Source organism: Symphalangus syndactylus, chromosome 12 (genome assembly GCF_028878055.3).
Source record: "Symphalangus syndactylus isolate Jambi chromosome 12, NHGRI_mSymSyn1-v2.1_pri, whole genome shotgun sequence".
Lineage (NCBI taxonomy): Eukaryota > Metazoa > Chordata > Mammalia > Primates > Hylobatidae > Symphalangus > Symphalangus syndactylus.
This window is the reverse complement of record NC_072441.2, coordinates 29382119-29407159: the sequence shown is the minus strand read 5'-3', so window position 1 is coordinate 29407159 and position 25041 is coordinate 29382119. Positions and strand designations below refer to the sequence as shown.

Below are 25041 nucleotides of genomic sequence, written 5' to 3'. Positions count from 1 at the left end.
TAGTTTCCACACTATTCCAAAAGGTCATTCAAGAATAATACTGTGAATTTTTTAATAATGCATGGAAGTAACGGGGAAAGCATTATTATAAAGCCAACAGCCCACGCTGTCTATTTAGTGTGATGGAAACTACATTGTTAATGACCAAGAACCAAATTATTTTTAAGTTTTAAGGATTATTTAAACAAAATTACCATATTATTATTTTTATTATAATAGTGCCACCTGAAGTCAGTGGTTTAAATAGTTAACAAGCAGTTAGTTAAACTCTCTCTCCTTCCCACAATAACCTATCATTAGCCACTGAAAACTACTGATTTTCTGGGTTTATTTCTTAAGTAGTATGATATTGCACAGTTCACTGTAACTTGCTCTACTTGTTTCACTTCTAAATGTGCATTTGCATGAGCATATGTGTTTGTGTTAAAGGGCCAGTAAAACTGAAACAGATTGGTAGTTTGCTCAGGGGGTATTAAGGACTGAAATAAATAGGTGTGAGAATACAGGGTAAACCTAAGGACACACAATAATTCACTTAACAGCAGTGTTTGGAGAAAAGAGAAAACAGTATAGCTTAAATAGTGAGGTGAGGAAGGTAGCAAATACAAAACAATCTAAGCCTCAATGCATTAGGAGTGATAAGATTTTCATCTGATTTCTCAATGGCCATATGAAACAGTATTGTGTTTAATCCAGTGTCATATGCTGCAAAGATCATGTAACAGAAGTCATTAGAAGTAATGCAGTCAGATAGTGAACATTTCACAAACTGTGTCCTATTAGAAAATATCAAAGAAATTATTATCCTTGATCATTATATTTTCCAAAATTGCATTTTAGAAATTATATTTTCAAATATAATTTAAATTTATAATTTAAAAATACATTTAACTGCAAATAGACATTATATTTTCCGAAGAAAAAAGAATAAGGAATTACCTGAAGGGTTGCTATGTGGAAAAAATGGTAAAATGGTCATTTCTTCCCCAGAAGTTAGAGGATATAGTTTGCAAACAGGCAGATAAGGAAGAAATTTCTAATACCTTGATAAGAAAATAGAATAAGCCATGTCATGTAAAAGTAAGTACCCATCACTCAATGTGTTCACCGAAGGCTAGTGAACACATTCTGAAGAAGTATAGGGGATTCTTGAATTAGTGGGGGATTCCCACAGTGTGACACATGATCTTCTTCAATTTTAAAAGTCTAAGAATCTAAACAAAAGGAAGAAATGTCATGATTACAATATATCAAATCTTTATGGGTCAGACAGTAGTAACCAAAGGGAGGAAAATTTGAGGGACTTTAGGCAGGAGTCTAACATATGCATTGGAAAAACGCGTAACTTACTTTTAAAAATAAGTAAATAAATAAATAAAAATGTAAAACCAACTGAGAATATGCCAGAATGATCACCAAAAAAGAGTCCGTGGTTATTACCAGTTTTCTTAGAATTTAGTCTAAAGCTTATTTTTAGTTTTAACAATCATTTTAAATTTCAACTATTTGTTTTATTTCAGAGCCATTGGATACGTTCCTAGTACATTAGTCTATCCAGCTTTAACTTTCATTTTGCTCTCAATCTGCATTTGCTACTGGGTCGTGACAGCAGTGTATCCTTTGGTAACTGGCCTCTTTAAACCTCAGGTTCACATGACTATTCGTGAACCAGGAGTTTGTGTTCAGTGTTTTCTATCCCTGGGAAGATGACGAATGTACTAAGAAATAACTATTTTCTTCCCGAGCTCTAAAAACGTTTCAATCTGATTGAATTTCCCCTCAAATAGTTCATATTGTAGGTTTGTTTTGTTTTGTCTCCACATGATACTGCTCCTTAGCAATAAGCCAAGAAAGCTCCTATACATTTTACTGTTTTTAAGGGGCCACTCAGTGCAGCTGGCCCACATTACATTAATCTAGGCCTGAAAAATAGATGAGTATTATTAAAATATTAGGAATTTTTGAAGTTAATTCCTCATGCACTTTTGAGTTGTCTGTATTGTTTTCTTGTCCATTTATTTTCAATTTACCAGCAAATAGTTTATCCTTAATGGAGTTTATTCAGTTTCTTGGCGACATCAGGGGTACCTGTATACAAAGTCATAGCTCCAGAGGGGCGTTGCATACATGAAAATCAAACCTGTGACCCAGAGGTAAGTACAAGAAACTCTTTCATTCACTTACTTCAATATAGACTTCTGCTGCAATTCATTTTGTAGTTGTTGTAGGAATTGTCCCGAAGCAGAGATCCTGTACACTGACAGGGACAACTATGTGCTGAAGGGGAGTGTGCATCAGGTAAGCAGGAGAGTATTGAAAACAGTGGGCAGAATGGAGAGAAAGCACTGTATCTCCTGAGCTTGCCTGCCCTACCATATACCCAAGACCATAGACAGTAGGTATTGTCAACAACACTGATACATGTGAAATTATAGTGGGTGCAGATTATGAGCATTTGATGAAAAATGGGATACTTTCCAGTGCTCATTAGAGAATTATATAAAGTGATATAAAAGAAAATAGAGGAGTAAGAGCAGGAGCTAATGGGGAAACAACAGGACATGCAATTAAGGGGAAGAGGAAAACACAGGGAGTTGTTATCTTGGAATGATATTTAATATTATGTCCTTGTGTTCTTTTTTCTGAATGCAGATTTTTAATACAACTGAAATTGCCAAAGCTTGTCCTGGGGCTCTGTGTAACTTTGCTTTCTATGGTGGAAAGAGCTTATACCATCAATACATCCCTACTTTCCATGTATACAACTTGTTTATCTTTCTCTGGCTTATAAACTTCGTCATTGCATTGGGTCAGTGTGCCCTTGCTGGTGCATTCGCCACTTATTACTGGGCCATGAAAAAACCTGATGACATCCCACGATATCCACTTTTTACTGCATTTGGACGAGCCATACGGTAAGTTCCAAGTTGAAGCCTACACCTATCTTGTCAGTTACATTTAGTGTGCTTGTAATTCAGTCTTGGCTCATTAATTCAAGTGGCAAGGTACAAATGAAATCAAAGGTATGAATCAAAAGTCATGGATGCCCACTGGTTTTGTCTGGTTTCATAGCCAGTTTTACAATCCCTACCCAAGCCAATTTCCTTCTAAATGCTATAGGTTACTAGAGAGAGAGAAGAAGATAGAGGAGGATACCAAATGAAAGATCAAGGATTAACTTGGCTCTGTGTCTCCACTGAGCAGTAAAAACATCGTATTTTATGATGATAGACTATTGGTGTCATTTATGCTGATGAAGGGTATGTGGTTTAAAATCCTCTATGGAGACCTTTATCAATCTAAATAAGAGAGTGCAACAGGCTCTTTGCTCTTAATCCTTCTGCAGATACCTTTTACTTGTGAAAATTATTCAGTGAGCATCCTTTTAAATAATAGTATTAAGTTTTAACTTATTCTCATTTTATTTTTGTGCAGATATCACACCGGATCCCTAGCATTTGGATCTTTGATTATTGCATTAATTCAAATGTTTAAAATTGTCCTAGAATACTTGGACCACCGTCTTAAACGTAAGATTTCAGACGTCTTGACTTTTGTGAAGATAATAAATTGGGTCGGGGGTTGGGGGAGACCTGATGATTATAACTTGGACTAGGGTAGTAAGGATGAAAGGGCACGTTTGGGACCTGTTCTATTCTGAAGGAAAACCAGAGAGAGCTTGCTGAAGGAGTTGATATCAGGGGAGGGGAGGGACAGTGGTGAAGAAAAGAGAGAAAAGGTGTGTGATCCTATTTATTAAGCTGTGGAAGCCAGAAGAAACAAATTTCAAAAAGGAGATTAAGAATTCTTTTTTGAGATGTTATTGTTGAGAAGCATGATGGAGATGTCAGGTTGGCAGTTCCAAGTCTACAGTTCAGGTCAGGTTAGGCTTAAAATATAGATGTGGGTGTCACGGGCATAAGTCTTCATATCTGATGTATATTGTTTACAAACACAAAAACTTTGCTTGGAATGTACCTTAAAATATTTTATTATTAATATTGGAAACAGACTTGAAAAGGAACAAAAAAGCTGGAAGACTCACACTTCCTGATTTCAAAACTTATTATAAATCTACAGCAATCAAAAGAGTGTGGTACTAGCATAAGGACAGACATATAGAGGTAAAATAAAACAGAAATCCCAGAAACTAACTCTCACATATAAGACCATTCAATGGGAAAAGGTCAGTCTTTTCAACTAATGGTGCTGGGAAAATGGGATATCCACAAGCAAAAGAATGAAGTTCAACCTTATCTTACATTAATATACAAAAATTAACTAAAAATGGATCAAAGACCTAAACAAAAGCATTAAAACTATAAAACTCTTAGAAGAAAACATAAGATGAAAGCTTCATGACATCGGATTTGGTGATTATTTCTTAGATAGAACACCCAAAGCATAGGCAACAAAAGAAAAATACATTGAACTTCATCAAATTTAAAAACATTTATTCAACAAAGAACACTACCAAGAGAGTGAAAAGACAGCCCACATGATGGAAGAAAATACTTCCAAATCATATGCCAGATAAGGAATTCATATCCAGAATATATAGGAACTTCTACAACTCAACAGCAAAATAAGCAACCCAGTTCAAAAATGGACAAAGAACTTGAATAGATATTTCTCCAAAAATGATATACAAATGGCCAATGAGGACATGAAAAGATGCTTAATATCACTAGTCATTAGGGAAATGCAAATCAAAACCACAATGAGATAGCACTCCATACACATTAGAATGGCTATTATATATATATATAAACAAAGAAAAAAAAAACAAAATAACAAGTGCTGGTAAGAATGTGGAGAAATTGGAACCCTTTTGTATTGCTGGAGGGAATGTCAAATGATGTAGTCACTGTAGAAAACAGTATGGCAGTTTCTAAAAAATTTTTAAATATAATTTTATATGACCCAGAAATCCCACATCTAGATACATATGAAAAGAATTGAAAGAAGGAACTCAAACAGATACTTGCACATCACTGTTCGTAACAGCATTATTCAGAATAGCCAGAAGGTATAAACAACCCAAATTCCAATCAACAAATGAATAAACAAAATGTGTTATATACATACAATGAAATATTATTCAACCTTAAAAAGGAATGAAATGATGACCCTTGACAACATCATGCTAAGTGAAATAAGCAAGATACAAAAGGGTAAATATTGTATGATTTTTCCTACTTGAAGCACCTAGAAGAAGCAAATTTATACAGACAAAAAACATAATGGAGTTTACTAGGAGCTGGAGGAAGAGGGGAATGAGAAGTTACTGTTGAAGGGCATAGAATTTCTATTTGAGATTTTAAAGTTCTGGAAATGGATAGCAGTGATGGTTGTACAACATTATAAATGTACTCAATGCCACTGAACTGTACACTTAAAAATGGTTAAAATGGCAAATTTCATATTATGTATATTTTATAACAATAAAAAATTTTAAATCTCATTTTAAATGTTGTATTATTATTTAGTTTGACTGATAAGGTTCAGCTGCAAATCATTAATAGATTTAAATATCTCCTTCTCATAGGTACCCAGAACACATTTTCTAAATTCCTACAATGCTGCCTGAGATGCTGCTTCTGGTGTTTGGAAAATGCAATAAAGTTTTTAAACAGAAATGCCTATATTATGGTAGGTAGATTATTTTTTATTTACTAAGCTGCTTCTTTGCAATCCCAAACCTCATGTCTACATTGCCCTCTCTAAAGCACTTTTACATCATGCAGTTGAATTTATCACTATGCTGATATAAGGCCTGTCAATTCAATGCATGATTCAGGGAATATGCTTCCCTAGTCGAGATAGTATCTGAACTATATTATTACCTTCAATATCTTTTTTGAGAGAAAAAAATTACACATTTTGGAAACTTACAAGTGTGTTGGATAAAAAATGGTTTTGTGTGTCTTTGGCATAGTTTAGTGGGAAGAAAGAGTATTTAATCTATGTTTCACTCTGAGAAGAAAATACTTTCTAATTCTGGAATTTACATAATTTTAAAGAAGAGTCTTATCATTTTATGAATATTGTGTTGAAATGTGTGGACATTGACAATGCTTGACTTTTACTTGTTTCCTATGGCAATATGGAAACTCCTAAATCGGTTTTTTAACATAAGGGATCCAGAAATATAATTCTTCTAACATTTAGAAAGCTACAGTATAACCTTATGACATTTGCTTGTTATTACAGTAGCACAGGGTCTGGAAAAGTGATTGAAATAGTTATGGAGATTCAAACAGTCATTAATTTACCTCCAATGAGAGTATTGTGTTAAGCCTATTCATCAATAAATCAAATTTAGTGAAAAGTATTGGGTTTCCTTAAGAGTAATTTTTTATGTAGAGACTACAATATTTAACCTTTTCAGCAATAAACTCTAGCCCAAACATTTTAAAGACAGAAGCCATTATCTGGAATTTGAGAAAAAGACCTGCCTCTGTTTAAGGCTGTCTAATACCCCAGAGTTTGAGGGCATACAGCATCGGAAGTACATCTGACTGTCAATGACCCTGAGAGTTGTGTAGAGCTGAGGACACACAGTGTGTCCCACAAATACACATGTTAGAAAGAAGAGTAGGGATAGCTCTACAAATGACAGGAATTAATTTGGTTACCTTCCTGTCATTGGATTGTCTTTTGATCTTGTTAGAGTATGTTACTGGCTCCAGAATAATATCAACTGTCTTCCTCAGATTGCAATATATGGCAGAAACTTCTGCAGGTCAGCAAAAGATGCTTTCAATCTGCTGATGAGAAATGTTTTAAAGTAAGTAATCAGGCTGAACATTGTAATTTAGCAATGTAGTGAACCTTGAGCATTACATCCTTTACATGTTGTTATTTAAAGTGTTGGTGGCATTATTGGATATGAATATTATCTTTTAACTTGACAGATTTAAATATTATCTCTCATACCATTAATTTATTTTCATACCTGAGAATTGTTGCTTCCATCATCCACCTGTGTCTTTAGGTCCATTGGCATTTTTTCATTTTTGTTATCCCCTCTGCTCAAGAAATTCCCCCAGATGAACCACATTATCATCTTTCCCCCTCCCAGAATTGGTGGAGCCTGAGTGAACAAAATCAGAAAACAATACAGCATCCTCAGGACTCAGGGTGTCTATAGGCTTCAAATCAGAGTGAGGCTGACACCACCACTGCAGGGCTCCTGACAGCCCTACAATGCCATCTTCTGTTTACATTAAAAATAAGTCAGAACATCATCCATGAGTTCCACCATCATTTCTTGCAAAACAATTGCCAAATACAATTTCAACAAAGACACACCAAAATAAACTCATGAATATTTACTGCCATAAATTTTAAGTACCAAGTATATTTTAAACACAGAATTATACTTTCTTTTTTTCTGATACTCAGAGTTGCAGTTACAGATGAAGTTACATACTTTGTATTATTCCTGGGGAAAATTCTAGTTGCTGGAAGTATAGGTAAGTAATCATGATGAAAATAATTTAAAAAAAAAAGTTTAAAAGATGCTTGGAAGAACTGCTTTACTACAAAAAACTGTATTGTTTTGCAAATGTATAATATACATGTTCTACCTTTTCAATGTAGGTGTTCTGGCCTTCCTATTCTTCACACAAAGACTGCCAGTGATTGCACAAGGACCAGCATCTTTAAATTACTACTGGGTACCTTTGCTGGTAAGAGCTGGTGTCTGAGTCAGTACAGGCTGCTATAATAAAAATACTATAGACTGGATGACTTAAACAACAGAAATTTACTCCTCACAGTTCTGAAGGCTGGGAAGTCCAAGATCAAGGTGCCAGCCAACTTGATTTCTGGTGAGGGCCCTCTTCCTGGTGAGCAGAGAGACACCCTCCTGTATCCTCACATGGTGGGGAGAGAGAGAGATTATCTCTTTCATTTATCTTCTTATAAGGACACTAATCTGATCCTCCTGACCTAATCACCTCCCAAAGGTCCCACCTTCAAATCACATTGGGGCTTAGGGCTTCGGCAAATGAATTTAGGGGGTACACAATTCACTCCGTAGCAGCTGGGTATTGTTGATTCTGCGATTTATCAGAGATAGCACAATTTTAAAAAGGAATAGTATAAATAATAATGATAGCTAAAATTATTGGTCTTTATGCCAACCCACATTCTACTTTAGAGACTGGGTTCCTTGGAAATAACCTGAGACAGATGATTGCATGCAGAAGTTATGTCAGGAAGCTGTCTCCTGAGATACATTGGTAAGAAAGTGAGGAGGGCAGGAAAGGTAGCAGGAGAAGCTGACCCATGCCGAAGTTACAGCTGAGGCCTCGGAATTGCAGGACATTCTGGCGAAGGGGCTGGACCTTTGTATGCTGCATCAGGCAGTTTTTGGTCATGAACTGACCCCTGCATGAGGGTATAACTTTGGGTGAGGCAATTCCCTGCAGGAAGGGCAATTGTTAGTGAGGGAAGCAACTGAGTCATTAGCAGCCTAGATTTCCCACAACTGAGGATGGATGAGGCAGTGTAGATCTGGGTGAAGCCCTGCAGTATCTATCATAATATATTAACTCATTTAACCCACATGTCAAAAATACTGTCATTACTCACATTCGCCCCTCCCCCACTGCCAATTTTATGTAGGAGACACAGAAAGGTTAATTCACTTGAGTGCCTGAGCTGTGATTCAAACCCAGGCAGTATGTGCTCTTAATGCCTAACGCTTTATTGCCTTGGGTACAAGATACTAAAACTGAGATATTTTTGCTAGGTACTGGGGGTGGCAGGAAGAAAATGAGCAGGTCATCAGTTATAGACTGGATAAAGAAAATGTGGTACATATACGCCATGGAATACTACACAGTCGTAAGAAAGAATGAGATCATGTCCTTTGCAGTAACATGGATATGGAGCTGGAGGCTGGTCTCCTAAGCAAACTGAAACAGGAAGAGAAAACCAAATACCGCATGTTCTCACTTATAAGTTGTAGCTAAATATTGAGTACACATAGACACAAAGGGGGAAACAACAGACACTGGGGCCTACTTGAGGGTGGAGGGTAGGAGGGAAAAGATGGAAAAACTACCTATTGGATACTATGCTTGTCACCTGGGTGATGAAATAATCTATACACAAAACCCCTATGACACACAATTTACTTATATGACAAACCTGTACACATACCCTTTAACCAAAAATAAAAGTTAAAAAAATAAAATTTTAAAAGAATTCAAAAGAATATTTCAGAAATAAAAACACTGGCATCAACTAATTGAAGAGACACAAAATATCATTGGCAAAATCTCTTTGCTTGATACAAAAATTTGTTCTCTCTTGCTTCTAAAGAGCTGGGTATATGGCCAGAATCCCTGGATCACTGTGTTGAGAAGGCTCGTTCTGTTATCTGGAACACCTATTATAAACAGTTACCCTAGGGAGAAATAAACTTCTGTTTTATTAAGAAAAAGAAAGAGAAAAGGAAGGAAGGGAGGGAGAGAGAGGCAGAAAAGAAAAGGAAAGGAAGGAAGAAAAGAAAGAAAATAGTACCCCCAAAAAAGAAAAAAAAAGGCAGTTAATTTAATAAAACTTGTTTAAGTCTCAGTACAAAGTATGCAGAAGCATTATCATTGAACTTTTTGGTCTCTATATTGAACTCTTTTCCCATACAGAGTACTTCAAAACTTTCTCATCATGGCTTTCATTTATAGCTGCATTATTCTTCTTCTGGTCAAAGTAAATGACATGTTGGTTCTCTTCCTCATCCGTTTACAGACGGTCATTTTGGGGTCTTACCTGATTGCACATGGGTTCTTCAGCGTCTATGCAATGTGTGTTGAAACGATTTTCATCTGCTTCTGTGAGTATTCAGTGTGTGTGTTTTCCCCCTTCCGTGGATAACGAAAAGGTGAGATGGTGAAGGCCCATGCCCTTAGCCGGCTTGGGGATCTGCTGTTACCTGGCTGCAACCACAAAACGTGTTTATCTGGAAAGAGATATTGCTTAGTATATGTTCTTTAAACCATAATATCTGAGAAATAAGTCAGATGCAGAAAGACAAATGCTTCATGATCTCACTTACATGTGGAATCTAGAAATGTCAAACTCATAGAAACACAGTAGCGGGGTGATGACCAGAGATTGGGGGTCAGTAAAATAGAGAGATGTTGGTCAAAGGGTACAAACTTTCAGTTATGCAGGATGAATAAATTATGGCCCTCACATGTACAGCATGGTGACTATAGTTAATAATACTGTATTGTTAACTTGAAATTTGCTAAGCTCATAAGTGTTCTCACCATACACACACACAAAGATAACTATGGGAGGTTATGGACATGTTCATTAGCTTGACTGTGGCAATCATTTTACAATATGTGCGTATATCAAAACATACACCTTAAATATTTATAATTGTCATTAATTATATCAATAAAGTTGGAGAAAAAAATTATACTTCAACAAGGCTTGGAGAAAAATACAAAATTTAAAAAGAAATCTTAACAGCTAAGAGAATGGAGTTTGCAAAGCACAGAAGAGTCAACTACTGAAATGAACCTCAGGCTTCATGGCATACTGTTAGCATGAAATTATTTTGTTCATTTCTTGATTTTTTAAGTGAATAATAATGATTGGCTTCTGTCATACTTTGTTAACAGAACTGAAGACATAACTGGACTCTGGGAACTAGATATGTGGAATTCTTTGAGGAGAGGATTTATAAATTCTGATAAAGCCAAGATGACAAGGTGGTTTCAAGGACATATAGGGCCAGTTCGCACCGTGCATCACAATGACAAATGGATAGGATTCAGAGAGGAGTGCCTCTAGGAAATAGTTGGATTAAGTTTGATACATAGAGTTAAAATACTTCTTTAGAGCTTTCATCACTGACTTACATGATGCTCCTATAGTTGCATATGCAACTCCCATACACCAAATAGGGTTTTCTTTTTTTGGCTAGGCACTGTGGCTCATACCTGTAATCTTAGTGCTTTGAGAGGCCAAGACGGGGAGAATTGCTTGAAGCCCAGCTTGAGACCAGCCTGGGCAACATAGTGAGACCCTATCTCTACAAAATAAATAAATAAATAAATTAGCCAGGCACGGTGGCACACACCTATAGTCCTAGCTACCCAGGAGGCTGAGGTGGGAGGATCACTTGGGCCCAGGAGTTCAAGGCTGCAGTGAGCTATGATAATGCCACTGTATTCCAGCCTGAGTAACAGAGCAAGATCCTGGCTCTGAGAAAAAAAAAAAAAAAATGATTTTTTTAATATTAGTACCTCACCGGAAAAGTCCTGGAGAACCTAGTACCTAGCAGAAGCTTAATCTGGCCCTCACCTTCCATGCCATTTCTTTGGCAAACCAACAGAAAGTAGAGTCAGTAAGTAAAAGAGTAGAACTTGTTAGCTGCACAACTACACATCCTGAGAGATTATTTCTCTAGCACATTGCCCTTAAGAGAAACAGAAACATTTACTCTCTGACAGGCCATTACTAAGCAATCCACTTGTATAAAATTTACAGTTTCATTTTAGAATAACCCACAGCAGCAACTTCACACTGGGATCAAGAGAGAAGATAACTACAGGGAGATATATTCAAAGAAAACCTCCTGGAAAAAAGTTTAGCCTTGTGTTTTGTTTGTTTGTTTCTGAGCCTGTTCAAATCAATTCTCAATAACCACACAAAGAATTCAGGAGAACTTTATGTACTAGTTAGCTCTTCCTGTGGTTGTAAATGGAATTGAAATGTTTAATGTTTTCCTAGTGCTTCAGTGGTCTAAGAAAAGCCATCTATCTACAAAATATCACATGAACAAACAGTTCAGATATGGGATGGAAGAAGGAGCACGAGTAAGGTCAAGCACTAAAACACGGTGGAGACAGGGCTTTAGAATGCTCAAAGATCTCTCCTCTCATCTCCAACATTAATCATGGGAGCAATACCTGGAAATCACTATGTGACCTTCCCCATTCTTGTAGCTGAAAATACTTATCAAAATTTGTCTCAGGAAATGTCTAGAACCTACTAGCTTCCAGTCTTTGGAAGTTTTGGCTAATATGTGAATTTTAAGTCTGGCAGTTGATTTTGAATTTTGACAGTAAGAAATGTTTTCCACCATCTTTATTAATCAATTGCCAACTCCTTGAAAGCCAGGTACATCAGCTTGATTCAGTGTATTGCATGTTGACATGAATCATTTCCTTTCAGAGACTGTTGTCTGTGATAACAAAGAACAAGGAAACTTAAATTGTGTTTCTCTTCCTCCCCTAGCTGTTACTATGGGCAACATCATACTTTGTAAAATATTCTTCTTAAATGATGCCCTGAGCCAAATTCTGAATGTGTAGATTTATTTATTTATTTATTTATGTATTCCTATTGTCTTGGCTGCCAGAAAACTGGTGACGTTTACAATGCCAACCATTTGTAAACACTTCATTTTTAGAAACATGGAATCTTTTTATTATTACAGGGTACTGAGATTCATGATCTCAGAATGTGAAAAAAATAATAGTTGTAGATGCTTATTAATGTGATCCAGGCCAGACTTCTTACCAGTACCTTAAGAGTAATAACAAGATAGATATGTTATATATATCAGTAATCTCTCCTTATCCATGGGGGATACATTCCAAGACCCCTGGACATGCCAGAATTCTCTAATAGTACCAAACCCAATTGCTGTCAATTGGAACATGTTTCCGTTTATGTCTTCCATCCACAAATGTAATGCCTTTTCCATCCTAACTAAGCACTTATCATACACTGTGTCCATAATTTTTGCAGTTTGAGATACAACAAAACTAGTTTAAAATTTTTTTCTTCTTCACAATTTCACATATAAAAAATTTGTTTTGCCGGGCATGGTGGCTCACGCCTGTAATCCCAACACTTTTGGAGGCCGAGGCAGGCAGATCACTAGAGGTCAGGAGTTCGAGACCAGCCTGACCAACATAGCGAAACCCTGTCTTTCCAAGTAATACAAAATTAGCCAGGCATGGTGGCGGGCAGCTATAATCCCAGCTACTCTGGAGGCTGAGGCAACAGAACCACTTGAACCTGAGAGGCGGAGGCTGCAGTGAGCCAAGATCACGCCACTGTACTCCAGCCTAGGTGACAGAGCGAGACTTTGCCTCAAACAAACAAAAAAACCAAAGAAGATTTGTTCTTACGTAGATCTTAGCAACCTCAGTATAAGTTTATTTCTTATTAACTCGAGAACTTTCACCTTTTCACTTAAAGGAAGCATTTTACAGCTTATCCAAATTGCCAGCAAGGCTAATCTTGCAATTTGGGGCCATTATTAACTAAAATAAGGGTTACCTGAACACAAGCACTGTGAACTTGCAACAGATAACTGAGGAAGCTACTAAGTGACTAAGGGAAGGGCATCCTAGACAGTGAGGTGATGCTGAATAAAGGGAGGATTCCCTGCCAAGGTGGGATAGAGCTTGATGGTGTGAGGTCTCATTATGCTACTCATAATAGTACACAATCTAAAATTAATGAATTGTTTATTTCTGGAATTTTGCATTTCGTATTTCTGGACCTTGGGTAACTAAAACCACAGAAAGTGAAATTGTAGAAAGCAAAACTGTGGGTAAGAGGGGACTATTGTATAGAAATAGGATTAAGGACAAAAAAACAAAATATTCAGCATCTATCATGTTCCCTCTTTTGCTTTTTTCATTTTGTATGTGAGGAAGGTCACTGTGAGGGCTAGTAGAAATCTACTAAACCAATGACCCAACCATTCCCAAGAGTACAGCTACTATCTGCTGTGCATTTTATATATCTGCGGGAGGCCTAATTTCATGCAAAGGTATCCTTGTTTCTCAGCATAATTCTGGTGCTTTCCCCCAACTACCCAGCAGGTGGGTGGTGAGTGAACATGCCATCAATTTAATATTAGCCTAAGCAAAGCTGAAAGGTAAATTAACGTATTACAAGAGTCAGAATACATTGATATTAGCTTTCAAATATAATCTGAGGAAGACTGCAAGAATTTAGGACAGGGTGCCTTATAGTTAAGTAGAACAAGAGCAAAACTAGGTGTCAAGAGGCTGGGTCCCTATCTCATCCTGTTTACCTCAGAGCTTTTGACTTCAGCAGAGTTGGTTTATATCCCTGGGCCTCAGGGTCTTCGTCTGTAACATTAGAGTATGGACTCCCATTAGAAGTGACTTGAAAGTCTGAAATTCCGTTATTATTCCACATTTATCACAGAATTAATATACTTCCTATTCAGCTCCATCCCGGAGGATTTGGCAGTTTATATCTTTCTGAAATGAACAGTTGCAGAATTTAAAGATGACACTTTTGAAGGGACACAGAATATCTTCTTAGCCTTTAAAGTATCAAAATACATCTCTCTGGGAGTGGGAGGGATTTAGGAAGTTTCAGTGTTTCCTGGCAGAGGTTGAAGCTTCTTGCCTTGCCCAGCATCAGCAAGTAAACTGCACTGATTTGTCTTATATTTGACTTTCTAACACTGATTTTTCTGATTTTTCCCTGTTTGACCCTCCAATTTATAAAAATGTGTATAATTGTTCTGCTGCTTCTGCTTTTGCCTGCTTTGGCTGCTGCATATACAGGTGAAGATCTGGAAAGAAATGATGGATCTACAGGAAAACCCTACTTCATAACCCCTAACCTGCATGGAATTCTGATCAAGAAGCAACTAGTTGCCCAGAAGCAGAAAGAGTAGAAAAGCTCCAAACAGTGTCACTCACTTTTAAGTAGAAGTTGTGTAAATTAGGTTGATTGTAATTTGGAAATGTTGCTTTTGAGGAATGTGAAATTTCTGTGCTTAATTCTAAGAAGTCAGCACCTGCTACCACCTGAGGTGTCAGGTATTTGATGACGTTAGCTGCTGTCTACTTTACAGACGGTGGTCCCAGCTAAAGATCAAAATGTTAATGTCAAACGTTTTTTAAAATCTGTAGCCGAGAGTGTTTTAATAACTTTTATAACTCAGCGTGCTGTTTCCATTGCAGCACTTTAATAGCCTTTCTTTTTATAAGTGTATATTTGTAAAGGATATTCAGGCAATTTTTGAAAACACTATAAATGTGTAATTAATTAGCCATAAAATATTGATTTATAGTTAACCAGCATATGGTACTAAATTTGTAAATATGGTGCTATGCTTATATTTATACTGTTCAAGCTGGTGGACAACTCTCTAAACTGTGATTAAACTTGTATTAATGGTTCCCTAGGAAGTATATTTCAGTGAGTCATGTCCATAACAAACATAGATGTTAATGTTATATAGGTTCTACGGAGAGCCTTGCTGGGTAAAAAATACTGTGGAACCTTCAGAGCCCATTCTGTTTTAGGGAAATCATGTTTATATTGAAGTCAAATCTGAGTTCTGGAGTGTCATTTTCAACAACATGAACCTCTGTCCATGGTGAAAATATTCTGAACGAAACTGAAATTGTTACATAACTCATGCCTTTTGTCTTTAACCCAAATTTCTTATTCCCACTATATAGAAAATCAATATGAATTTGTTTCAGAAGAGTGATTATATCTTTTCATGAGCACACCTGTATTTCTAGATTAAAGAGATTGTGTGGCTTTGTTCTGCAAAAGGTTTGATTTTGTCTCACCGTTCAGTGAGGGAAGGGAAAAGTGAGACACTTCAGATTTTACCCTAAGGAAATATACTGTTGGCCCTCCATCATCTAATACCTTTATAAGGGCACACTGCAGGTCAGGAACTCTCCCCCCTGCAGGGCTTAGGAGGAAAGCTGTTGCCACCTGCCACCCCTGGCTGCCTGAGGTTTCTGATAGTCATGTGTAAGTTTTGAATGGCAGAACAAAGCATGAATCACACACACCTTGCCTAGCCATCCCCTGTGTGCAAATGTGTATGATGTGGTTAACCGTGTAAAAATGCACCCCAAAAGGAGCATTGAATCAATTTGTATTTTCTTGGCTTTTACCTTAAACTTGTGTATAAGGATTATTTATGTATTGACAGAAAGGAACATGTTGATCTGAATATCACTCATATATCCAAGAAAAGAGTCAGAAATGTATTGTTGTGTTATAGATTGATCTAAATACGTATTAATTATCTTCAAGTGTAGACACCTAGATTTAAACTGACTCTGTGGCAGATTAATTAATAGCAATAAGCCAATGAATAGGGAAGATTTTTAGTATCTAATGACTACCAGCTTGTTCTTGGCTTACATTCTTGAGATTATTGTATTCAGAAGTGTCCGTTGGCTTCACATTTTGGCAAAGAGCCTTCTGCATTCTTATTCTCCTTGAAGTGTAATGCAGATAATGACAATTTATCTATCTTTCTAGGTTATTATTCTTTTATTATTCAACAAGACAAAGGCCACAACAAAGGACTAGCAGAATAGTGACCTCTACCTGAGAATTTGTTATAACTATAGATGTTTGTGCCCTGCCCAAGAGATTCTGATATACTGTGATTTGATGTGAGCCACGATGTGAATTATTATAAAGTTCTCTATTTGATTCTGATAACATAAAAGTTGAAAAATTGGCCAGGTGTGGTGTCTCACACCTGTAATCCCAGCACTTTGGGAGTCCAAGATGGACAGATCGCTTGAGCCTAGGAGTTCCAGACCAGCCCAGGCAACATGGCGAAACCCCATCTTCATAAAAAATAGAAACATTAGCCAAGTGTGGTGGCGCACACCTGTAGTCTCAGCTACTTGGGAGGCTGAAATGTGAGGGTCACTTGAGCCCAAGAGGTCGAGGCTGCAGTGAGCCCTGATCACACCACTGCACTTCAGCCTGGGTGACAGAGCAAAACCCTGTTTTAAAAAAAAAGTTGAAAAATCACTTGAATAAAAGATAAATCAACACATAAACTAGTTGCCAATTTATATTATGAGCTAACGTCTAGTCAGAAAAATATTCTCCATTTACTACTTATTTGTGTAATTGAAATATGTAGAATAAAAATGAGCATTGTTTTTGAGAAGATATTTAGAAGCCATTTTCTTACAAAGCAATTAAACTAAAAACTGTGAAAAACCAGGGCAATGTTCCTCAAAATTTGCAGTTGATGTGTTTTTGAAATCTAAAATTTCACAATTTTTATTTTTCAAGGCTATACCATCTAAATTATTGATGGCAAAACAAAATCAACTTTAAATAAATATAGTAATTTAGCAAGTAAATTGAAAAAAAGAAGGTGAAAGTTATTTTTTCAATCATGCAACTGAGAGACACGCAATATTGGCAGAATCTAACCTGTTACACAGAATGAAATAATATCTTACTGACATAATCACAAGGGCTGATTGTTTTCTCATAACTATGTTTACAATAATGTTGATGCCAAACTATGCTGTTTAAAAAACAAAAAAACAAAAAACAACAAAAAAAGGATTTTGAACTGCTGGAAAGCGAGTGTACAGCAGATGGCGATGTTACTTCTCTTACAGTTCTGCTTTGCTATTTACTCTGTACCATTCTTCCTCCTAGTGGAAGATTTAGAAAGAAATGATGGTTCTACTGCAAGACCTTATTATGTGAGTCAACCTTTGCTGAAGATTTTCCAGGAGGAAAATCCACAAACTAGGAAGCAGTAGAAGAGCAAACTGGTCGTCCTACAGCTGTGTGTTACCTTTTCTCCATCTGCTGTGTCCGTGCAACATTTGTTTCCTAAGTGCTTTGTGTGTAGCAACACTGTATTCACGACCTTGTTGGCCTGCATTTGCATGTTTTATACCAAAGCTTATACTGTAATATGTGAAGCCATCAGAAGTCGCAAGGGAATTGTTAATAACATAAAACATTTTTATACTAAGATCATTTGTTTTGTAATTCATTTTTAAAGAGTGGCTTGGATGTTTTGAAAATACTACTGAATATGTTAATATTCTTTTAAATCTTAGATTGAAAAATGATACATTACTTAAATTGATAGCTCCTAATATATTTTTAAAATTACAACTAACAGACTTCTTCTGCAGGGAAAATTGGTCAGCAAAGTGAAATTAAAAATTTTAAAGTTTTTCCCACTCTTGTTGGACAGTAGATCAGTGAAAGGACTGCCCCACTTCAGAGTTTGCTCTCTTTAAGTATAGAATGTTTCCTTTTAAACAAATTGCCAATCATCCAGCCTTTACTACTTCGCCCTCTAACAAAGTGCCTTACTGGCTATTTAATATTACCCAGCTTTTATGGGCAAGTTTACAAACATTGTTTTTAAAAAAATTAAAACCTGCAATGTTTCGTGATTAAAACAAGTCTTATTGCATTTGTTTCACTCTTAGCTCACTGATTGGAACACATTTGTCATTTTGCTCTGTTTGATATCCTCACTATTATGGAATACATTGTGCAGCTAAACAATTTCCCTTGCGCCTAGTGGACATTCATGAATGTGTACTACACGCAAGAAGAAACAAACCCCGAAAGAACACTTGTTGGATTTGTTTTTTTTTACTAAAAGAGAAGTTTTGAAATGTTTTCTATAGTAGATCTTTGAAAATACAATAGGTATAATACTGCATTTCTCAGTGTTTTACAAAGATCAGAAAGAGAAACTTCTAGGAATTACAAAGGGAAACTTTACTCCTCGAAAGGGTGCTCACAGATGTTATGTACTGAATAGCTCCCTTTTAAATGATCATTTATTTTCATCAAAGCCTGTTCTATATATGCCCTTTCATTTTCTAACGTTTGGTATGAAAAAATCAGTTTACTTACAATATGTTAATTGTATTGTGCTACTATAAACAGGAACATAATTTCCAATTCAGTTTTAAATAATTTTACCAGTACTACTAACTTTTAAGGAAATTAATTCAGTTGGTTACTCAGTGTTACAGAAACAGTCCATAAAAGTATTCACCCTAAGAGAATGTCAATCATATAATGATAATTTGTGAAGCTTTGAGAATCAATCATCAGTAAGTTACCATCAGTTTATAAAATATTATTGCATTTGTTTAAATGTGACTTTAGATACTTTTATGCCAAAAATAAACTCACATGAGCACATGACAGTCTGAGCTCTATAATCAGTGTGCTTCTGCTGTGCAGAAATGTTAGAAACGTATTGTCTAAATATCTTTGATAATTAAAATGTTTAATATTTAATGAAATTTGTTGTTACTTATTGTTTTAAATCTGTTTTTTCTTTTAATAAAGATTTAAATAAGAAATAACTGCCTGTCTTTTGATTTCTTTAAGCTAGAAAAAGAAAAACTTTTGTTTTCAAAACCCTATACTATACTATGACAGTATCTTCTCTGTACCAAATATCTAGGTGGGTTTTTTATTTTAATCGAGATTTATATTTTTAAAATTTCCACTTTCCTCCAGCTGTGCATTGACAATCAAATAACTGAAACTGATAATTTATACAAAGGAAATAAGTCAAAGCTAAATAGATGAGATACTTAAAAAAAAAAAACTCAGCCTAAATTAGTCAGTTGTTCTTTGTTTTTATTTGCCAAAGATTTGCTCAGTCCTTCATTTCATTTTGTCAAAATTTATAGGAGGAAAATGTCATTATTTTCAAGGCAGGTATAAATTTAGAGACCCTAAAGAATATGAACGCCAATTAACAGTTTCCTAAAGCAAGATTAAACATAACTATCACTGATTTATCTTAAGCTAAATTTTAAAACAAATATATTGGTGTCTTTTAAAACAAATATATTTGTGTCTTTTCTTAGGTTGAACTACATATTAAATATTCAAAAGTAATTATTCTTTAAAATTTAATGGGTTTCTTTTCTTTCTTTCTTTTTTTTTTTTTTTTTGAGATAGAGTCTTGCTCTGTCTCCCAGACTAGAGTGCAGTGGCACCATCTCCTCTCACTGCAACCTCCACCTCCCGGGTTCAAGAGATTCTCCTGCCTCAGCCTCCCGTGTATCTGGGACTACAGGCACCCACCACCATGCTGGGCTAATTTTTGTATTTTTAGTAGAGACGGGGTTTTACCATATTGGTGAGGCTGGTCTTGAACTCCTGACCTCAGGTGATTCTGCCCAACTTGGCCTCCCAAAGTGCTGGGATTACAGGCATGAGCCACTGCGCCCAGCCCTAAAATTTAATGGGTTTCTTTCAGTGAAAACATTAAACAATGATCTTGCAGTTTTCAGTGTTCTTTTAAAATAAGAACACATTAATAAGATAATAAAATAATAAGACATGGTATTAATATAGCTAATGATTCTTTTTTATTTGAAATAAAATATAATGTAGCTTCCACAAGAAAGTCAAATTCTGCTTTACGTCTTAATAACGCCTACTTTTGGTGATAAAGCACTTATGTTGGTAAATTAATGATATACAATTGTGCAATGATTAATTTGGTTTTTCTATGAGCCTAAAGAGCTTAAGAAGAGTTAGTGTGTCTGTATAGTAAAATCACACTATGAAAGGTTCTATGGGATTGTCAGGGACAGTGTAATTCTTATTTAAACTGCTATTGGAAAACAGGCTCTGTGTAACAATTTCTCACTTTTCTTTTAGTATACACCTGACTAGCACTCATTCCAATGTATGTTCTTTCACTTTTACAAGAGGTGCCTCAGGAAATTGTTCTTAAACTCTAACCAGGCATAGTAATTATCTCCCGTATTATCTGGTTCTGGATTGGGGAAAATGTTTTATAAATCAGTTTTTGTTGGCAAAAGGTATCGGGACAAATTTGAACTAAAATCATTATTGCAGACCATAGTGTATGAAATGACATCTTAACGTTTTTTCCAGTTTCTTGCAAATGGTAACTTTAGATGTGTGTAAATGATTGTTTTATAATATAGATATATGATTATAAGAATATAATTCAATAAATCATTAATGAAAAAATATAGCAGATGCACATTCCATTGATATTAACAAATTTGTGTCTTATAATCTAATTCTCATCTATGTCTAATAAATTAAGTAAAAAACCAAATATACCTATGTGTTATATATATATACGGATATACGTGTGTGTGTATATATATATATATATATATATATATATATATATATATATATATACAGAGAGAGAGCACAGAAAAAACATTACTTCTTCGAAGTTACTTCCTATATTAGGGCTAAAATGGGCATTAAAGACATTTCTCTCAGGACCTAGCTGAGTTACTTCTGGTTATTAATGAATCAATCATCATCCAGAAAACAAAGACAACCCCCATTAAAACAAATGTGAGGCCGGGCATGGTGGCTCACGCCTGTAATTCCAACACTTTGGGAGACCGAGGCAGGCAGATCATGAGGTCAGGAGATCGAGACCATCCTGGCTAACATGGTGAAACCCCGTCTCTACTAAAAATACAAAAAACTAACTGGGCGTGGTGGCACGCGCCTGTAGTCCCAGCTTCTTGGGAGGCTGAAGCAGGAGAATTGCTTGAACTCAGGAGGTGGAGGTTGCAGTGAGCTGAGATCGTGCCACTATACTCCAGCCTGGGTGACAGAGCCAGACTCTGTCTCAAAAAAAAAAAAAAGAAAGTGCATTCATTCATGGACATGGAGTATCATTCATTCAAGGCTTAGATAACAGAATGATGTTACCATCATGGACCCTATTAAATTTATCAGGTCAAACTGAACTGCCCCTTCCCCCATTTACAACTTCGCAATTGCTTGGAATGAAAAGCAGCCAAAATGTGTAGAATCTGGCAACATCTTTTGTCGTGGTTTCTGCACTGGGGGAATGGGGGCTGTTATGTGACAAATTTAAAAGCAAGCAATTCAATTTTACTGTTTGAAGTCACTAGCTTTATTTTCTTTAAATTTAACCCCTTGGCTTTTTTTTCTTTTGTACTTACTGTATGAATTAGAATAATTTAAGCAAGTGGGGAAATTGTGAATGCAAGTAAAACACCCTTCTACCACTGGCTCAAAATCATGATACATCTTCATCTTCTGTCCCTTTGCAATTAAAGAGCACAGTATATTAACAAGGGTGGGAAAAGTTTATCAAAAGAGAAAGATGTTTTCATTCTACATATAAATTAACGTGGAGCCTGAACCTGATCCATTGTTAGAATAACCTTGGAATCTCCACGTTCTTCCAGGCAGATGAATGTGCACTGCTGCATGTGTGTCTGCACAGAATGGAGAACATGAAGGTAGGATGTTGTGAAAAGCATTGGTATCCAAGGAGAGACTGGAGAAGCTAAAACACAAAAATCTCTAGAGGGCAATGTTACAGGATGTGGGGTGCCTTCTGAACACAATTCATAGATCTATTGAAAAAGAAACTCAATAGCAAATCATAAGCTAATAATTAAGCAAATAAAATATTTTTCTATCATAAATAGCGTTGAAGCCAACTGTGTTACAATGAAACTAATCACATGCTAATTTGCATTTAGCCTAAACAAACAAACAAGAATGATGTCCCAATATGATTTAGGACTAAGGTATTCAAAAACATCTGCCGCTTTCTCACAGTGCTTTTGCATGTTAGCCAAAGCTTTGCTGTCGTGATGAGCTTGTTTTTCGCTTTCCCTCAACACCAAGATGGATTCTTTTTCAGATCTTCCCTGTCATTTCCTTTCCTCCAACTCAAATCTCTTATTTCATTTTCCCCGGCTTACAAAAGTCTGAATTTCTAATAAGGTATTTGGGAGGAAATGGAGGTGGAAGAGGAAAAAAATTATGAAAATGAAGACTTGAATCAGCAGGTTGGTTTGTGCTACGGACTGGCAGATCCATAGTATGAGTTCTGAACCATGCTAGGGCATAAGGAAAGGCAAATGACAGAGCCCTGTGATACAGCATGGAGGCTGTTAGTGCAGGCTTGAGAAACAGGCCAGGGGAGCTTTCCAAAGTCACCGTTACTCTGCGACTACAGGCAAGGTGTTAAACTGCTCAAAGGCTTCCTCAACTGACAGCTGAAGCAAGCCCCCTCCTCACAGCTCTGCTGAAAAGATAACATGAGAGTGAGCGTCGTATCCATTATTGAGGACTGGTACCTGGAGTCGGGCAATGCCTGTTAGTCATTAACGGTGATATTCTCTTGACTGAGGACTTTCAGCACCTGGGCTTCACCACTCCCTTCCTACCCCAGTGGACAGTTTCTTTGGGCCTCTCTGAGAAGCTAGTGAAGGGCATCACAGTACTGGGAGACTCTTCCCACTACCATCCCTGCACCCAGGCCAGAGTAAATGAGAAGATACAGGTGACTTTCCCTCCTTCTCTGGAGCTTCATTCCAAATCCCACATGAGACTTTTTTAACACAGCTTGAATTCTTGGGTCACTGATGACAGACTCTTTCGGAGTACCCAAGAGGAACTTCACTGAGATTTCAGCTCTCCTGTCTCATGCTTCCTCACCATTACCTTTCTGTTAAATCCTGATATTAAGCCAGGTTTGTGAAGTTGGCAAATTGAATGGTGTTTCTAGAGTCCCTAATCTTTACTTGTTCTCTAAATAATTCTGGAAACTGAATAACAGTTAAATTTAATGTTTCATAACCGGATGATCATAGGCTTCAAAATTAAGGCCATAGATCTGCATTTGATTAATCTGATAGAAGTTTTTCTCTGCAGCCCCTGTTCCATGAGTTTGTTTAGGTCAGTGGAAAGAAATTTTTCATTCTGCTTCTCTACACTGGGTTGTAGACAGGAAACCCCTGAAAACTGCAGGCTTCAAATCTGTCTAGAGGACTATTTCCAGCCTTATAGGTGAGGCTCCTGTTTTTCTGAGACAGAACAAAGTGGCTCACCAGTCTTAAATAGGGAAAGAAAAAACCATGTTTAAAAGCAACTATTCCTTTTCTTTTAGTGGGTCCTAAATTAGCTTTTGGTGACCACAATAGAGAGAAAAAAGAAGTGGCTAGAAGTCATTTTATATCATGTTATTTAAACAACTATAGATAGGCAAATCATTTTGCCATCTATAACATGTAACTTGAAATATCACTGTGATTTTAGGGAGGTGAGGTCAAGAGAAATCAAATTTAAATTTTTGATTTTAATCAAATCAAATAAAAACAGCAAAGTAGAGATTTCTGGAACTATACAACTATGATTTTAATATAGTTTCTTGGAGCATCAGGATATATTTAGAATGCTAATTTTAGCACTTTAAGTGATAGTGAGAAGTAGAGAATATCTGAGCAACAAATATATTTCCCAGTTCATATAAAAAAGTAAAAGTTAAGTTAATGGACCAAAAAATTTCTGATACGAAACATGCCAAATCTTAACAAAAAATGTTTCTGTGTTTTCCTAATTAATACTTTAAAATTAAATTATTTCATAAATTGTTAAATTTACCCTTTTTATAAAATTGTTTAATTTTTCCTGCTACTAAAAACTTTTAAAAATAATTTTGGTTTGCTGCTCACACATGTTTTTGTTCTTCGCTGTTGTTTTTTCATATGTCAGTCTTGGGCATATAAATTGCTCTTGAACTGGTTTTATCAAGTGTGAGCCCTTATGAAATAGTCACTCTCAAAGAGTCCTTAATGGAACTTAAAATCACACGTAGGGAGGACCCTTGATGTGCCTTGATTGCCTTGGAGGACTATGCCTGCAGCGTGTGCCTGTACACGTGCAACACATGAAAGTATATGTGTTAGGAGGGTAATTTGATGTGTGTGAGCAGCATATAGCAGAGCGCATGAGTAACTCATCTATTGCTGCTATCAAGAAATACAAAAAACAAAGGGGTGGAGCCAAGATGGCCAAATAGGAACAGCTCCGGTCCACAGCTCCCAGCGTGAGCCACACAGAAGACGGGTGATTTCTGCATTTCCATTTGAGATACCGGGTTCATCTCACTAGGGAGTGCCAAACAGTGGGTGCAGGACAATCGGTGAAGTGCACTGTGCACGAGCCGAAGCAGGGCGAGGCATTGCCTCACTCAGGAAGTGCAAGGGGTCAGGGAGTTCCCTTTCCTAGTCAAAGAAAGGGGTAACAGACGGCACCTGGAAAATCGGGTAAGTCCCACCCTAATACTGCGCTTTTCCAACGGGCCTTGAAAATGGCATACCAGGAGATTGTGTCCCACACCTGGCTCGGAGGGTCCTTTGCCCACGGAGTCTCGCTGATTGCTAGCACAGCAGT

The 25041-nt window shown here is 36.5% G+C and overlaps 1 protein-coding gene across 13 annotated transcripts in view; it reads left to right on the top strand.

Annotated features, from left to right (window-relative positions):
• Nucleotides 1-19169, top strand: part of SLC44A5 (solute carrier family 44 member 5) — a 389751-nt gene extending 370582 nt beyond the window's left edge. For 10 of the 13 annotated variants that reach the window (XM_063624063.1, XM_063624065.1, XM_063624061.1 and 7 more), the window contains 10 exons: nt 1521-1613; nt 2066-2153; nt 2653-2915; nt 3436-3530; nt 5549-5652; nt 6717-6790; nt 7408-7478; nt 7606-7694; nt 9763-9847; nt 14592-17602. In XM_063624063.1, the coding sequence (XP_063480133.1) occupies nt 1521-1613; nt 2066-2153; nt 2653-2915; nt 3436-3530; nt 5549-5652; nt 6717-6790; nt 7408-7478; nt 7606-7694; nt 9763-9847; nt 14592-14704 (1075 nt within the window). In that variant the 3' untranslated portion in view covers nt 14705-17602. Of the gene's footprint in view, nt 1-1520; nt 1614-2065; nt 2154-2652; nt 2916-3435; nt 3531-5548; nt 5653-6716; nt 6791-7407; nt 7479-7605; nt 7695-9762; nt 9848-14591 lie in introns of all 13 variants that reach the window. The other 3 variants (XM_063624059.1, XM_063624062.1, XM_063624071.1) reach the window with 1 other exon arrangement.
• Nucleotides 19170-25041: the final 5872 nt, after the last annotated feature.